Source organism: Salvelinus fontinalis, chromosome 27, assembly GCF_029448725.1.
Source record: "Salvelinus fontinalis isolate EN_2023a chromosome 27, ASM2944872v1, whole genome shotgun sequence".
NCBI classification, from domain to species: Eukaryota; Metazoa; Chordata; class Actinopteri; order Salmoniformes; family Salmonidae; genus Salvelinus; species Salvelinus fontinalis.
In genome coordinates this window covers 36,198,411-36,213,410 of record NC_074691.1, presented here as the reverse complement: position 1 = coordinate 36,213,410, position 15,000 = coordinate 36,198,411, and the positions used below count along the sequence as shown (strand labels likewise).

At 47.9% G+C, this 15,000-nt stretch overlaps 1 protein-coding gene across 2 annotated transcripts in view; it reads right to left on the bottom strand.

Moving 5' to 3' along the window:
* The window catches only part of LOC129825507 (ryanodine receptor 3-like), a 275,528-nt gene that overhangs the window by 237,142 nt on the left and 23,386 nt on the right, over window positions 1-15,000 (bottom strand). For both annotated transcript variants that reach the window (XM_055885660.1, XM_055885661.1), the window contains exon 2: window positions 7,137-7,256. In XM_055885660.1, the coding sequence (XP_055741635.1) occupies window positions 7,137-7,256 (120 nt within the window). The remainder of the gene's footprint in view (window positions 1-7,136; window positions 7,257-15,000) is intronic.

The window sequence follows — 15,000 nt, the reverse complement described above, 5'->3', positions numbered from 1 at the left end:
GACAGACTTCTCCCCATCTTAGCTACTACTGCATCAATATGTTTTGACCATGACAGTTTTGTCACGTTCCTGACCTATTTTTATGTTATTTTGATTATGTTTAGTTGGTCAGGGCGTGAGTTGGGGTGGGCATTGTATGTTGTGTGTGTTTGGTTAGTCCATGGGTGTTGTATGTGTATGGGATAGTGTTTGTTAGGTTGTCTAGTTATGTCTATGGCTGCCTAGATTGGGTCTCAATCAGAGACAGCTGTCATTCATTTGTCTCTGATTGGGAGCCAGATTTAAGGTTGCCATAGGCAGTAGGCTTTTGTGGGTGTTTGTTCCTGTGTCCTCACAGGACAGTTGAAGGTTAGTCTCATTTTGTTGTTTTGTAGTTTTGTAGTGTCTTGTTTACTGTTTTTATTAAAAGATGGCTTATTTCCCTCAATCCTCATCTTGGTCCTATCCATGCTCCTCCTCGTTTGAGGAGGAGAACAACATTGACTGCCTTTACAGAAACACCCACCACAACAGGACCAAGCGGATTGAGGAGAGAGAAAAAGAACTAAGGCAATGGAGAGAAGAGAAATGGACTTGGGAGGAGATTCTGGACGGAGAAGGACCCTGGGCAGAGCCAGAGGAGTGTCGCCGCCCCAAAGCGGAGCTGGAGGCAGCAAAAGCGGAGAGGAGGCATTATGAGGCGCTTGCAAGGCAGAGTGGCTGGAAACCCGAGAGGCTCACCCAAAATTTTCTTGGGAGGGGGCTAAAGGGGAGTGTGGCGAAGCCGGGTTGGATACCTGAGCCAACTCCCCGGGCTTGCCGTGGAGTAAGAGGGCGTCGTATTGGTCAGACACCGTGTTATGCGGTAAAGCGCACGGTGTCCCCAGTACGCGTGCTTAGCCCAGTGCGGGCTATTCCACCTTGCCGCACTGGGAGGGCTAGGTTGGGCATCGAGCCGGATGCCATGAAGCCGGCCCAACGTATCTGGCCTCCAGTACGTCTCCTCGGGCCGGCGTACATGGCACCAGCCTTACAGGTGGTGTCCCCGGTTCGCCTGCATAGCCCAGTGCGGGCTATTCCACCTCGCCGCACTGGCAGGGCTACGGGGACCATTCAACCTGGTAAGGTTGGGGAGGCTCGGTGCTCAAGAGCACGTGTCCTCCTTCACGGTCCGGTATATCCGGCGCCACCTTCCCACCCCAGCTCAGTACCACCAGTGCCTACACCACGCACCAGGCTTCCAGTGCATCTCCAGAGCCCTGTTCCTCTTCCACGCACTCTCCCTAGGGTGCGTGTCTCCAGCCCAGTGCCTCCAGTTCCGGCACCACGCACCAAGCCTCCTGTGCGTCTCCAGAGCCCTGGACGCACTGTTCCTTCTCCCCGCACTCGCCCTGAGGTGCGTGCCCTCAGCCCGGTACCTCCAGTTCCGGTACCACGCACCAGGCCTAGAGTGCGCCACGAGAGTCCAGTGTGCCCTGTTCCTGTTCCCCGCACTCGCCCTGAGGTGCGTGCCCTCAGCCCGGTACCTCCAGTTCCGGTACCACGCACCAGGCCTATAGTGCGTCTCAGCCGGCCAGAGTCTGCCGTCTGCCCAGCGGTGCCTGAACGGGCCGTCTGCCCAGCGGTGCCTGAACTGCCCAGCTCCGTCTGAGCCATCTGTCTGCCCAGCGCCGTCTGAGCCATCTGTCTGCCCAGCGCCGTCTGAGCCATCTGTCTGCCCAGCGCCGTCTGAGCCATCCGTCTGCCCAGCGCCGTCTGAGCCATCCGTCTGCCACGAGCCATTAGAGCCGCCCGTCTGTCCCGAGCCAGTAGAGCCGTCCGTCAGTCAGGAGCCGCCAGAGCCGTCCGTCAGTCAGGAGCCGCCAGAGACGCCCGCCAGTCAGGAGCCGCCAGAGACGCCCGCCAGTCAGGAGCTGCCAGAGACGCCCGCCAGTCAGGAGCTGCCAGAGACGCCCGCCAGTCAGGAGCTGCCAGAGACGCCCGCCAGTCAGGAGCTGCCAGAGACGCCCGACAGTCCGGAGCTGCCCTACAGTCCGGAGCTGCCCTACAGTCCGGAGCTGCCCTACAGTCCGGAGCTGCCACTCAGCCCGGACCTGCCGGAGTCCCTACGCCCGGACCTGCCGGAGTCCCTACGCCCGGACCTGCCGGAGTCCCTACGCCCGGACCTGCCGGAGTCCCTCAGCCAGGACCTGCCGGAGTCCCTCAGCCAGGACCTGCCGGAGTCCCTCAGCCAGGACCTGCCGGAGTCCCTCAGCCAGGACCTGCCGGAGTCCCTCAGCCAGGACCTGCCGGAGTCCCTCAGCCAGGACCTGCCGGAGTCCCTCAGCCAGGACCTGCCGGAGTCCCTCAGCCAGGACCTGCCGGAGTCCCTCAGCCAGGACCTGCCGGAGTCCCTCAGCCAGGACCTGCCGGAGTCCCTCAGCCAGGACCTGCCGGAGTCCCTCAGCCAGGACCTGCCAGAGTCCCTCAGCCAGGACCTGCCAGAGTCCCTCAGCCAGGACCTGCCAGAGTCCCTCAGCCAGGACCTGCCAGAGTCCCTCAGCCAGGACCTGCCAGAGTCCCTCAGCCAGGACCTGCCAGAGTCCCTCAGCCAGGACCTGCCAGAGTCCCTCAGCCAGGACCTGCCAGAGTCCCTCAGCCAGGACCTGCCAGAGTCCCTCAGCCAGGACCTGCCAGAGTCCCTCAGCCAGGACCTGCCAGAGTCCCTCAGCCAGGACCTGCCAGAGTCCCTCAGCCAGGACCTGCCAGAGTCCCTCAGCCAGGACCTGCCAGAGTCCCTCAGCCAGGACCTGCCAGAGTCCCTCAGCCAGGACCTGCCAGAGTCCCTCAGCCAGGACCTGCCAGAGTCCCTCAGCCAGGACCTGCCAGAGTCCCTCAGCCAGGACCTGCCAGAGTCCCTCAGCCAGGACCTGCCAGAGTCCCTCAGCCAGGACCTGCCAGAGTCCCTCAGCCAGGACCTGCCAGAGTCCCTCAGCCAGGACCTGCCAGAGTCCCTCAGCCAGGACCTGCCGCCCCTTGTCCCGGTGCTGCCCCTTGTCCCGGTGCTGCCCCTTGTCCCGGTGCTGCCCCTTGTCCCGGTGCTGCCCCTTGTCCCGGTGCTGCCCCTTGTCCCGGTGCTGCCCCTTGTCCCGGTGCTGCCCCTTGTCCCGGTGCTGCCCCTTGTCCCGGTGCTGCCCCTTGTCCCGGTGCTGCCCCTTGTCCCGGTGCTGCCCCTTGTCCCGGTGCTGCCCCTTGTCCCGGTGCTGCCCCTTATCCCGGTGCTGCCCCTTATCCCGGTGCTGCCCCTTGTCCCGGTGCTGCCCCTTATCCCGGTGCTGCCCCTTATCCCGGTGCTGCCCCTTATCCCGGTGCTGCCCCTTATCCCGGTGCTGCCCCTTATCCCGGTGCTGCCCCTTATCCCGGTGCTGCCCCTTATCCCGGTGCTGCCCCTTATCCCGGTGCTGCCCCTTATCCCGGTGCTGCCCCTTATCCCGGTGCTGCCCATTCAGTTAGGTGGGTTTAGTGGGAGGGTGGTCATTGGGTGGGGGATACGGAAGCGGGGAGTGACTATGGTGGTGTGGGGACAGCGTCCAGAGCCGGAGCCACCACCGTGGACAGATGCCCACCCAGACCCTCCCCTAGACTTTTGGTGGTGCGTTCGGAGTACGCACCTTGAGGGGGGGGGTTATGTCACGTTCCTGACCTATTTTTATGTTATTTTGATTATGTTTAGTTGGTCAGGGCGTGAGTTGGGGTGGGCATTGTATGTTGTGTGTGTTTGGTTAGTTCATGGGTGTTGTATGTGTATGGGATAGTGTTTGTTAGGTTGTCTAGTTATGTCTATGGCTGCCTAGATTGGGTCTCAATCAGAGACAGCTGTCATTCATTTGTCTCTGATTGGGAGCCAGATTTAAGGTTGCCATAGGCAGTAGGCTTTTGTGGGTGTTTGTTCCTGTGTCCTCACAGGACAGTTGAAGGTTAGTCTCATTTTGTTGTTTTGTAGTTTTGTAGTGTCTTGTTTACTGTTTTTATTAAAAGATGGCTTATTTCCCTCAATCCGCATCTTGGTCCTATCCATGCTCCTCCTCGTTTGAGGAGGAGAACAACATTGACTGCCTTTACAAGTTTACAATCCAGGTTTACTCCAAGCAGTTTAGTCGAATCAACGTGCTGATTTTCTACATTATTTATTAGAAGATATAGTTGATGTTTAGGGTTTAGTGAATGATTTGTCCCAATGCAATGCTTTACGTTTTAGAAATATTTAGGACTAACATAATCTTTGCCACACTATGATTACAGTTCTCAAAGAGAACAGTAATGACAGTGTAATCATAGATGCAGGGACTGTAATCACAGTGTAATCATAGATACAGGGACTGTAATCACAGTGTAATCGTAGATGGAGGGACTGTAATCACAATGTAATCATAGACAGAGGGACTGTAATCACAGTGTAATCATAGACAGAGGAACTGTAATCACAGCGTAATCGTAGATGGAGGGACTGTAATCACAGTGTAATCATAGATGGAGGGACTGTAATCACAGTGTAATCGTAGATGGAGGGACTGTACTCACAGTGTAATCGTAGATGGAGGCACTGTACTCACAGTGTAATCGTAGATGGAGGCACTGTACTCACAGTGTAATCATAGAGAGAGGCACTGTAATCACAGTGTAATCGTAGATGGAGGGACTGTAATCACAGTGTAATCATAGATGGAGGGACTGTAATCACAGTGTAATCGTAGATGGAGGGACTGTACTCACAGTGTAATCGTAGATGGAGGCACTGTACTCACAGTGTAATCGTAGATGGAGGCACTGTACTCACAGTGTAATCATAGAGAGAGGCACTGTAATCACAGTGTAATCATAGAGAGAGGCACTGTAATGACAGTGTAATCATAGAGAGAGGCACTGTAATCACAGTGTAATCATAGAGAGAGGCACTGTAATGACAGTGTAATCATAGAGAGAGGCACTGTAATCACAGTGTAATCATAGATGGAGGGACTGTAATCACAGTGTAATCATAGACAGAGACACTGTAATGACAGTGTAATCGTAGACAGAGGCACTGTAATCACAGTGTAATCATAGATGGAGGGACTGTAATCACAGTGTAATCGTATTCACTGTGATCTACCTGCTGAATCGGTGTAAACAAAGAATGTCTCTCCAATAGTAATACCAAAACATTGAAAAAAAGTTTTTCTCAAAAGTGAATTTACAACTTTTATCCAAGTAAAAAATGGAAAATTCAAATGTTTCTACATAAGACCGAATCGAGGTGGTGAGTCACATATCTCTATATCACCACTGACTGCAGCCTTTCACTGTCTGTGAGTCAGTTGATCTGCAGTAAGATCTCTGAATAGACACAATCTAAAGGAGAAAATGCATCTCAGCCGTTATTAAAAACTTAATTTATCTGTGAAACAGCAGCATTGATCGGGTCATTGTGAGTCAATTGCAAATTGGGAAAGTTTCCATGTTATTATTAGACACCAACGTTGGAAGTATGTACTGTATGTGCTGTATGTACTGTGTGCTGTATGTACTGTGTGCTGTATGTACTGTGTGCTGTATGTACTGTGTACTGTATGTGCTATGTGCTGTATGTGCTGTATGTGCTGTGTGCTGTATGTGCTGTGTACTGTATGTGCTGTGTGCTGTATGTGCTGTATGTGCTGTGTGCTGTATGTGCTGTATGTGCTGTATGTGCTGTGTGCTGTATGTGCTGTATGTGCTGTGTGTGCTGTGTGCTGTATGTGCTGTGTGCTGTATGTGCTGTATGTGCTGTATGTGCTGTGTACTGTATGTGCTGTATGTGCTGTATGTGCTGTGTGCTGTGTGCTGTGTACTGTATGTGCTGTATGTGCTGTGTACTGTATGTGCTGTATGTGCTGTGTGCTGTATGTGCTGTATGTGCTGTGTGCTGTATGTGCTGTATGTGCTGTGTGCTGTATGTGCTATTGCTGTGTGCTGTATGTGCTGTATGTGCTGTATGTGCTGTATGTGCTGTGTGCTGTATGTACTGTATGTGATGTATGTGCTGTATGTGCTGTGTGCTGTATGTGCTGTGTGCTGTATGTGCTGTGTGCTGTATGTGCTGTATGTGCTGTGTGTACTGTGTACTGTATGTGCTGTATGTACTGTATGTGCTGTGTGTACTGTGTGTACTGTATGTACTGTGTGTACTGTATGTACTGTGTGTGCTGTATGTACTGTGTGTACTGTATGTACTGTGTGTACTGTATGTACTGTGTGTACTGTATGTGCTGTGTGCTGTATGTACTGTGTGTACTGTATGTACTGTGTGCTGTATGTACTGTGTGCTGTATGTACTGTGTGTACTGTATGTGCTGTGTACTGTATGTACTGTGTACTGTATGTACTGTGTGTACTGTGTGTACTGTATGTACTGTGTGTACTGTATGTACTGTGTGCTGTATGTACTATATGTGCTGTATGCTGTATGTGCTGTAAGTGCAAGATGTAATGAATACCATAGAAAAAGACTGACTAGAACAGTTATTCCCATTCAAGTCAATGTTCTGTGATAAGTGGATCTATATTACAATACCGAAAACCTCTTATCATGCTCATTTCTGAAGAAAGATAAGACTTTCATGATGTAATGTAGTTTTAGCCTGGTGCAAGATCGGTTTGTGCTCTATAGCTAACTCATTGGCTATACCTCACAAACAGATCGGGAACCAGTCTAAATGTGTTTTATCTTCCTTATGCCCATCTCCTGAACCAGCTGCTTATTCGCTGATGGACAGCTTGAGAAGTTCAGCGGGTTCAGAGAATGTTGCTGTTGTCGTGGTGATGTGTCACAGGATTCTAGAACCATTAACATAACATACTTCAGAGAATAGAATCAGAATCAGATTTCCAACAAACAACTGTTCTCATTGTAAATGGTCAGTCCGTTTAGATTAGAACTCTATATAATAGTGTCTGTTGCTGAATGACATTCTAAAGCAGCATGTACCTGTTCCGGGTTATCATAGCCATTTACCAAGCAGGAATATGGCGGGGAGTCAGACTCAAATTATGTCTTTGACATTCAGATGAGACTATTTTGCCTCTAAGGTGACAATCTTCTTGTATGAATGCTTAATAACACCGGAAATAATCAAAGCACTGAGAGACACTCCACTCACCTTAGCCTCAGATGTAGGTTCTAGGAAGCATAGTCGATTTCCGAGTCCCTCCACGGACAGACAAAATTTGCGATTCTCCTTCTGGATGGTGGCGACACTCTGCAGCACCACCTCATCATCCTGTCAGGGGAGAAGGAGACAGGAGAGGAGAGGAGAGGAGAGGAGAGGAGAGGAGAGGAGAGGAGAGGAGAGGAGAGGAGAGGAGAGGAGAGGAGAGGAGAGGAGAGGAGAGGAGAGGAGAGGAGGGGAGGAAGAGAAGAGGAGACAGTATAAAGATTCTGAACAACAATATTCCCTAAATGCAAGCACACGAGGGTGAAGCATTTCCTTACCTGTAGTCTAACATGGCCTCTTCACTTTAGAGAATAACAACACAAGCAAACACAAGCAAAACAGCTAATTCTACTCTCTTTTAGTTTGTTTTCTGCTCAGCTGTACTTGCTATACTGTTGTCATGCCTGCTAGCTTTTCTACTTTTATCAGTCCAGCTCTTTCTCATCAGAAAAGGAGACTAGGAGAGAAAGTCAGACACTTGATATCTCCTAATGACATGCCCAAACCGGACGCACGCGTGCGTCATCGTTCGCAAAATGATTTTGTCCCCCCACACCAAACGCGATCATGACACGCAGGTTGAAATATCAAAACAAACTCTGAATAAAGTATATTAATTTGGGGACAGGTAGAAAAGCATTAAACATTTATGGCAATTTAGCTAGCTAGCTTGCAGTAGCTAGCTAATTTGTCCTATTTAGCTAGCTTGCTGTTGCTAGCTAATTTGTCCTGGAATATAAACGTTGAGTTGTTATTTTACCTGAAATGCACAAGGTACTCTGACAATTAATCCACACATAAAACGTTCAACCAAATCCTTTCTAGTCATCTCTCCTCCTTCCAGGCTTTTCTTCTTTGGACTTTATATGGCGATTGGCATCTAACTTTCATAGGTGTCCAAATCTAACTGCCTGTAGCTCTGGACCTGAAGCAAGGATATACATATTCTTGATACCATTTGAAAGGAAACACGTTGAAGTTTGTGGAAATGTAAAAGGAATGTAGGAGAATATAACACATTAGATCTGGTAAAAGAAAATACAAAGAAAAAACAACTTTTTTTTTTGTACCATCATCTTTGAAATGCCAGAGAAAGGCCATAATGTATTATTCCAGCCCAGGCTCAATTTAGATTTTGGCCACGAGATGACAGCAGTGAATGGGCAAAGGTTTATACTGATCCAATGAACCATTGAATTTCTGTTCAAAATGTTGTATCAAGACTACCCAAATGTGCCTGATTGGTTTATTAATAACTTTTCAAATTCAAAACTGTGCACTCTCCTCAAACAATAGCATGGCATTATTTCGCTGTAATAGCTACTGTATATTGGACAGTGCAGTTAGATTAACAAGAATTTAAGCTTTCTTTTTTTTTTTATATATAAAAAAAATTCTCCCATTTTCTCCCCAATTTTCGTGGTATCCAATCGCTAGTAATTACTATCTTGTCTCATCGCTACAACTCCCGTACGGGCTCGGGAGAGACGAAGGTCGAAAGCCATGCGTCCTCCGAAGCACAAACCCAACCAAGCCGCACTGCTTCTTAACACAGCGCGCCTCCAACCCGGAAGCCAGCCGCACCAATGTGTCGGAGGAAACGCCGTGTACCTGGCCCCCTTGGTTAGCGCGCACTGCGCCCGGCCCGCCACAGGAGTCGCTGGAGCGCGATGAGACAAGGATATCCCTACCGGCCAAACCCTCCCTAACCCGGACGACGCTATGCCAATTGTGCGTCGCCCCACGGACCTCCCGGTCGCGACAGAGCCTGGGCGCGAACCCAGAGACTCTGGTGGCGCAGTTAACACTGCGATGCAGTGCCCTAGACCACTGCGCCACCCGGGAGGTGAATTTAAGCTTTCTGCCAATATCATGTCTATGTCCTGGGAAATGTTCTTGTTACTTACAACCTCATGCTAATCGCATTAGCCTACGTTAGCTCAACCGTCCCGCAGGGGACCCACCGATCCTGTAGAGGTTTTAAGTAACATTCTGTCTTATGTAACCATACCAAACGTAACATATCATACTAATTTGAGTGTCCTGGATTTACATTTACTATGTTGTGTCTAGTCTATGAGACCGAGCTGGCATCTCCACCCTTGCAAAACGCATCAAGTGCTGGAGTGTCATTATGCTGAGCAGGGCCATGCAAGATTTATGAATGTTATGAGAGGATCGTAAGAACAACCCGAGTACAGAATAATTCATGGAATCAGCCGTTTTATCAGTATATATAATCATATCAGGGGAAAGCGTTTACAAAGTACCGAAAAGGATAAACCATCGGTAGTTGCATAAAAAACAGCATCAAAAAGCCCCCCAAAAAGTTAGAGCCCTTCTATTGCCAGAATAAATATATTACCCATGAAACCTTGTTTTTAACCCGTTTCCATTATCTAACTGATTCAAGGAGACCTGGGTCATATTCATGAGTGCACACCGACACCGTAGCAAACGTTTTGCAACGGCAAAAAAGAACAAGCATTTTTTTAATTGACAAATTCAGGTAATCCCTCACCGTTTTGGGAGCTTGCTTCCGTTTCGTTCCTAGTGAATATGACCCTGGTTTTATTGCGGAAGATCCTACAATCACTCATCCATCTCTCTCTTTCTGTTTTCCTTGGCAACTCCCACACAAACCACAGATATTGATTTGTGTCTCTGACATTTTTACTGACGGGCCTCCATCTCTCTCTCTCTCTCTCTCACTCTCTCTCTCTCTCTCTCTCTCTCTCTCTCTCTCTCTCTCTCTCACAGTCTCTCCTGCCAGATCACGTCTCATATTAATCGGAGCCGAGAGTTACTATGGTTCTGTCTCTCTGGCTCTATTCGAGCGGCAATAATTCATTGGATCCAGCCCTCTTCACACAGCTGGAGCTACCAACCCAGGCCAGTGTAGTAGCGGTGTTTTGGAGTCACACTGCCTCTCATCTCATCTACCTGATGAGGTAATCCTGTCTGGTATCAGTTCCCACCAATTACACCAGCTTATACTTTAAACCCTGCACCTCTGATCGCATATAGGATAGCAGGGGTGTCAAACTCATTCCACGGAGGGCCTAGTGTCAATAAAGCCCTAGACAACCAGGTGTGGGGAGTTCCTAACTAATTAGTGATGTTAATTCATCAATCAAGTATAAGGGAGGAGCGAAAACCCGCAGACACTCGGCCCCCCGTGGAATGAGTTTGACACCTGTGCCATATAGGATAGCATCTGAAACCCAGCCTATGTCTGTTGACCGTCTCAACCACATAATTACATATGAGTCATTTAATAGAATAACCGAGCTCTCGTCACCACAACTGATGCTTAGTTTCACACCAACAACATTATGCAACCACAGCATGGGATTAATATTCAAAATGATTGCCCCACAAAAAGCCATAACAATGCCATTATAAACATGAGAATATTGGTCATAGTAATCCAGAATTCACTGTAATATATTTTACTGTTATACTCCATAACAGAGGCTTGAGGTCTGAGTGATTTCCCCTCAAGTGAAATGTCAGGAGGGAGCCCACCAGGGGCTCGACAGACTTGGCCCGAGAACTCTCCGGAAGCAAGTTTGATGTCTTAAATAACCTTTAGCACAGCCTTCTCTCTCCCTCTCAGTGGATTACAGGCAGAAAACAATGATGCTGGCCCAGAGTCCGGGCCAAGGCACTCCAGTCCTGGCAGCAACTCCTTCTGAATGACTGTGGGGGGGGGGGGGGGGTCTCAAATAGTCCCCTATTCCCTATATAGCCTATTACTTTTGACCAGGGCCCATAGGTTGTGCACTATGTAGGAAAGGGGTGTCAAACTCAATCAGTGTAAGGGCCAAATCAAACTCAATCAGTGTAAGGGCCAAATCAAACTCAATCAGTGTAAGGGCCAAATCAAACTCAATCAGTGTAAGGGCCAAATCAAACTCAATCAGTGTAAGGGCCAAATCAAACTCAATCAGTGTAAGGGCCAAATCAAACTCAATCAGTGTAAGGGCCAAATCAAACTCAATCAGTGTAAGGGCCAAATCAAACTCAATCAGTGTAAGGGCCAAATCAAACTCAATCAGTGTAAGGGCCAAATCAAACTCAATCAGTGTAAGGGCCAAATCGAGAGAGAAAACACAACTCGTTTGCGGGCCACACATACAGTGCCTTGGGAAAGTTTTCAGACCCCTTGACTTTTTCTACATTTTGTTACGTTACAGCTTTATTATAAAATGGATTAAATAAAATAAAATATCCTCAGAAATCTACACACAATACCCCATAACGACAAAGTGAAAACAGGTTTTTAAACATGAAAGGACTGAGACCCTTTACTCAGTCCTTTGTTGAAGCACCTTTGGCAGCAATTACAGCCTTAAGTCTTCCTGGGTATGATGCTACAAGCTTGGCACACCTGTCTTTTGGGAGATTCTCCCATTCTTCTCTGCAGATCCTCTCAAGCTCTGACAGATTGGATGGGGAGCGTTGCTGCACAGCTATTTTCAGGTCTCCCCAGAGATGTTCGATCAGGTTTAAGTCCGAGCTCTGGATGGGCCACTCAAAGATATTCAGAGACTTGTCCTGAAGCCCCTCCTGCGTTGTCTAGGCTGTGTACTTAGGGTTGTTGTCCTGTTGGAAGGTGAACCTTCACCCCAGTCTGAGGTCCTGAGTGCTCTGGAGCAAGTTTTCATCAAGGATCTCTCTGTACTTTGCTCGGTAAATCTTTGCCTCTATCCTGACTAGTCTCCAAGTCCCTGACGCTGAAAAACATCCCCATCGCATGATTCTGCCACCACCATGCCTCACCACCTGAGGAGTGGCTTCCGTCTGGCTACTCTACCATAAAGGCCTGATTGGTGGAGTGCTGCAGAGATGGTTGCCCTTCTGGAAGTTTCTCCCATCTCCACAGAGGAACTCTAGAGCTCGGTCAGAGTGACCATCGGGTTCTTGGTCAACTCCCTGACCAACGCCCTTATCCCCCGATTGCTCAGTTTGGCTGGGCAGCCAGCTGTAGGAAGAGTCTTGGTGGTTCCAAACGTATTCCATTTAAGAATGATGGAGGTCACTGTGTTCTTAATGACCTTCAATGCTGCAGAAATATTTTGGTGTCCTTCCCCAGATCTGTGCCTCGACACAATCCTGTCTCGAACCTCTACGGACAAATCCTTTGACCTCATGGCTTGGTTTTTGCTCTGACATGCACTGTCAACTGTGGGACCTTATATAGACAGGTGTGTGCCTTTCCAAATCATGTCCAATCAATTGAATTTAACACAGATGGACTCCAATTGTCACGACTTCAGCCGAAGTTGACTCCCCTGCCTGTTCGGGCGGTGCTCGGCGGTCGTCGTCACCGTCCTACTAGCCGCCACCGATCCCTTTTTTGTTTGTCTGTTCGTTTTGTCTTATTAGTTGCACCTGTTGTTTTTGTTTCGTAATGAGCTTCCCTATAATTAGGAGTTTGACCCACCCTTGTTTTGTGCGGGATTGTTTTTGTTACGTGTGTGTGTTTTGGGTTGTTGGCAAGTGTTTCTCTGCGCCCTGGATGTTCGGGCTTATTCATATTTGGTTAAGAGTAAAAAGGAATATTTTTCCCAAGCGGCTCTCTCTCTGCGTCTGGTTCTTTCAACCCACCTAGTCCCGCGTGACACCAATCAAGATGTAGAAACATCTCAAAGAGGATCAATGGAAACAGGGTGCACCTCAGCTCAATTTCGAGTCTCATAGCAAAGGGTCTGAATACTTATGTAAATAAGGTATTTCTGTTTTAAATTTTTCATATATTTGCTAACATTTCTAAAAACCTGTTTTTGCTTTGTCATTATGGGGTATTGTGTGCAGATTAATTAGGGGGGTGTCACGTTCCTGACCTATTTCTGTTAGTTTGTTATGTGTGTTAGTTGGTCAGGACGTGAGGTTGGGTGGGCATTCTATGTTTTCTGTTTCTATGTTGGTTTATGGGTTGCCTGGTATGGCTCTTAATTAGAGGCAGGTGTTTGGTGTTCCTCTAATTAAGAGTCATATTTAGGTAGGCGTTTTCACAGTGTTCGTTGTGGGTGATTGTCTCCTGTGTCTGTGTATATGTTTGCACCATACGGGACTGTTTACGGTTTGTTCGTTTTATGTAGTCTGTTCCTGTTCATTGCGTTCTTCACGTTATATGTAAGTTCGTCGTTCAGGTCTGTCTGCATCGTTTATTTGTTTTGTTTGTTTATGCAAGTTTAGTTGGCTTTTCCGTCGTGTTCAATAAATTATGTCATTTCACTACGCTGCGCCTTGGTTCGATCACTACTCCTCCTCGTCTGATGAAGAGGAGGAGGATTACCGTTACAGGGGGGGGAAACATTTGATCCATTTCGGAATAAGGCTGTAATGTATCAAAATGTGGGAAAAGTCAAGGGGTCTGAATACTTTCCGAAGGCACCGTATACTATTATCTATTATGTTTGTTATACAAAAAAAGGTGCATGCAACTGTCCCACTGTTTTATTAGAAAAAAAATATGTCCCTTTATAATGCCCATTTACGTACATAGGATGCCGTATAAAGTATTTAAACAAATTACAACAAGAGATCAAGTAAAGAAGAGATCAATTATATTGGTCCAGCCTTTGCTGCTATACTTGCAGATGTAAATAATATGCTGCGACCCCATTCAAAACGGATGTAATAACTCCAAATAACAAAAACCAAGCTATAGGTAGTTGTGACATTTAAAACTTTAAATATGTTTTTGCACTGCATGGAACCGGTGAGGTTGAATGCAACATTGCTGTATGGTGCACACAAAATGTATTGTTTTTGAGTAGGCAGCCTGGGCTTATAGTTAATCATTGTCAAGCTTTAAAAACCGAACCCAGACTGGTACATTTTAGTAGCCTAGCTAGGACTGTGGCATGTGTCTGTACACTTTCCCTCCGCTGCGCGCTGTAAACGGGACACACGAATGCAGCGCAATTGAAGTTGAATTCACCAATACGAGGAGCGCATCAGGCTACACTTTCATAAAAGTTTGACTCAACTGTTGACTCCTACTTTAGTAGTGATTTAGTAGTGTGATTATCTTGTAACTGTTTGATGACCAAGACGACAGTTTCTACAGTAATGAACCGTTGGAATCAAAACGTGGCATGGACAGCACAGTGAAAGACGGCTGTAGACCAGGTTGCTAAATCCTTCAGATTGAGCGTTGAGCGTTTGCTTTAGCCTGCCTGGGAGTGGCAGATGGGTGGGGTTTACACTTTTGCAGCTTTTCTATTTGCTCTATTAGCTCCAGGCAAGATCAGTCAAGCCCGGAAAATGCATTTTAAAATGATTTCAAATAGTATTTGCACTCAGGTCAGCTGCAACTATCTGCTAGACAGCTAAAGAGCAGTGGCACAGTCTATCTATAGCAGGGGTGTCAAACTCATTTAGCATTCGGGTTTCAACGAGGTCCGGTGGGCCGCACTAACATTTGTTATATTTCCTCACGGTAAAATATCTCTCTCTATATTTTTTTTACTCAAACTACCCTCAAACTAAACCTGACAGATTGGACACCCTCGCGGGCCAGATTGGACACCCTCGTGGGCCAGATTGGGCCCAGTATGTTTGACACCTCTGATCTATATGGCTCTGGAGGTCTACTGTCTGAGTGATTTAGCAGCAGCTCGACCTTGTCCCCCGCCCCCCTTACCCCTTACCCCTTTCACACCATATGTCACTTAAACCTGGCAGTAGTCACAACAGAGTCCCAGTCTTAATATAATAGTAATAAATGCCATTTAGCAGACACTTTTATCCAAAGCGACTTACAGTCAGTCATATGTGCATACATTTTACATATGGG